Source organism: Aplysia californica, unplaced genomic scaffold, assembly GCF_000002075.1.
Source record: "Aplysia californica isolate F4 #8 unplaced genomic scaffold, AplCal3.0 scaffold02675, whole genome shotgun sequence".
NCBI classification, from domain to species: Eukaryota; Metazoa; Mollusca; class Gastropoda; order Aplysiida; family Aplysiidae; genus Aplysia; species Aplysia californica.
The window spans coordinates 5,004-6,201 of NW_004799945.1; the positions used below are offsets into that span (position 1 = coordinate 5,004).

General features: G+C 42.3%; 1 protein-coding gene across 1 annotated transcript in view; it reads right to left on the reverse strand.

Moving 5' to 3' along the window:
• Positions 1-873, reverse strand: part of LOC101847796 (macrophage-capping protein) — a gene marked incomplete at both ends in the record, with an annotated part of 5,042 nt that extends 4,169 nt beyond the window's left edge. Inside the window, 1 exon segment of the mRNA XM_005113473.2 lies at positions 494-873. Within this exon segment, the coding sequence (XP_005113530.2) occupies positions 494-873 (380 nt within the window).
• Between the last annotated feature and the right edge of the window lie 325 nt (positions 874-1,198).

The following is a 1,198-nucleotide window of genomic DNA, read 5'->3' on the forward strand; positions in this document are numbered from 1 at the left end:
CCCCCCCCACACACACACACACGCACAGTCAAACAAGGGCTAGTGTTAAATCTTTTCACCAATAACTAAGAACAGCAGGTTGAGCAAAAAGAGAACATACGAGTTCTGTTGCACGGATTACAGACCAAATAAGAGGATTACAATTTGCTATCCCCTATTAAATTTTTTTAAAGAAAACCTATTTAGGGTATGCCACCAGAAAAAAGACTTGTAGTCTGTACCTTAATAATGGCTTCTCACAAAGTATGAAGAAAACCGGGGTGGGGAGGGGGTTAAGAAATGGCAGTACAACAAGTTAAAAAAATGATGACAGAGGGTTTGCATAGGCTGAAAATAGGGGAGAAAGGGTGCTCAATTTTTTTTAAAAGGACACTTCTGGAGGCAAGTGAAGTTGATGTTGTTGATACTGAACAGTGAGGGTGTGAATCCGACTAAATAATTTGAAGAGTATGTAGACACTTAAATAGAACAAAAACATCACATCAAGGCTTACCTCAATGCACCAAACGTTTAACCCAGGTCTTGACGTTGAGAACTCCGCCAAAATGTCCCTCTGGGCCTGCAAGAGAGCAGCAGGCGCTGTACAACCCCTCTTCATCTTGCCATTCCGACACGCACTTGATGACCCTCGACTGACAGCTGATGTAGCCCGAGAGTTCAAGGTCGAAGTCAGATAACTGGAGGGTGACGTCACAGTGCTTAAAGCAGCAGACGTCGCGCTACTTCTAGCGGAAGTGATGCGGCTGTTGTGACCGGAAGTCCGGCGACTACTACACAGAGATCGTGCGGAAACTTTGACTGACGTCTGTGTGTTTCTGAACGGGGTGGTCACGGTGCTCCAACTGTGCGAGCTCTGGCCGTCTCCAGGAGCCTCTGTGAAGGAATGAGGAAAGCAAAATTTAACAGACTATGCTGAAAATTATATGTCGAAGAAACAGACGTAGCGGACACATATTACGTCCCATTAGCAGCAGACCAGAGACATATTTCGAACCAGCGCACACAAATCAGAAACACGAATTTTCATTATTATTTTATAGTATGAATATTGATTTTCTTTTCTTTTAAGTTTCAGATAAAAAGATAGAAATAAAAAATCTGTTAAAAATTTTTTTTTTTAAACAACATAGAGTGAGAAAATAGAGTAGTGTAGGCTATGTCCTGTCTTATTTGCAGCAAGTCGTGATGGCGGTAAGAT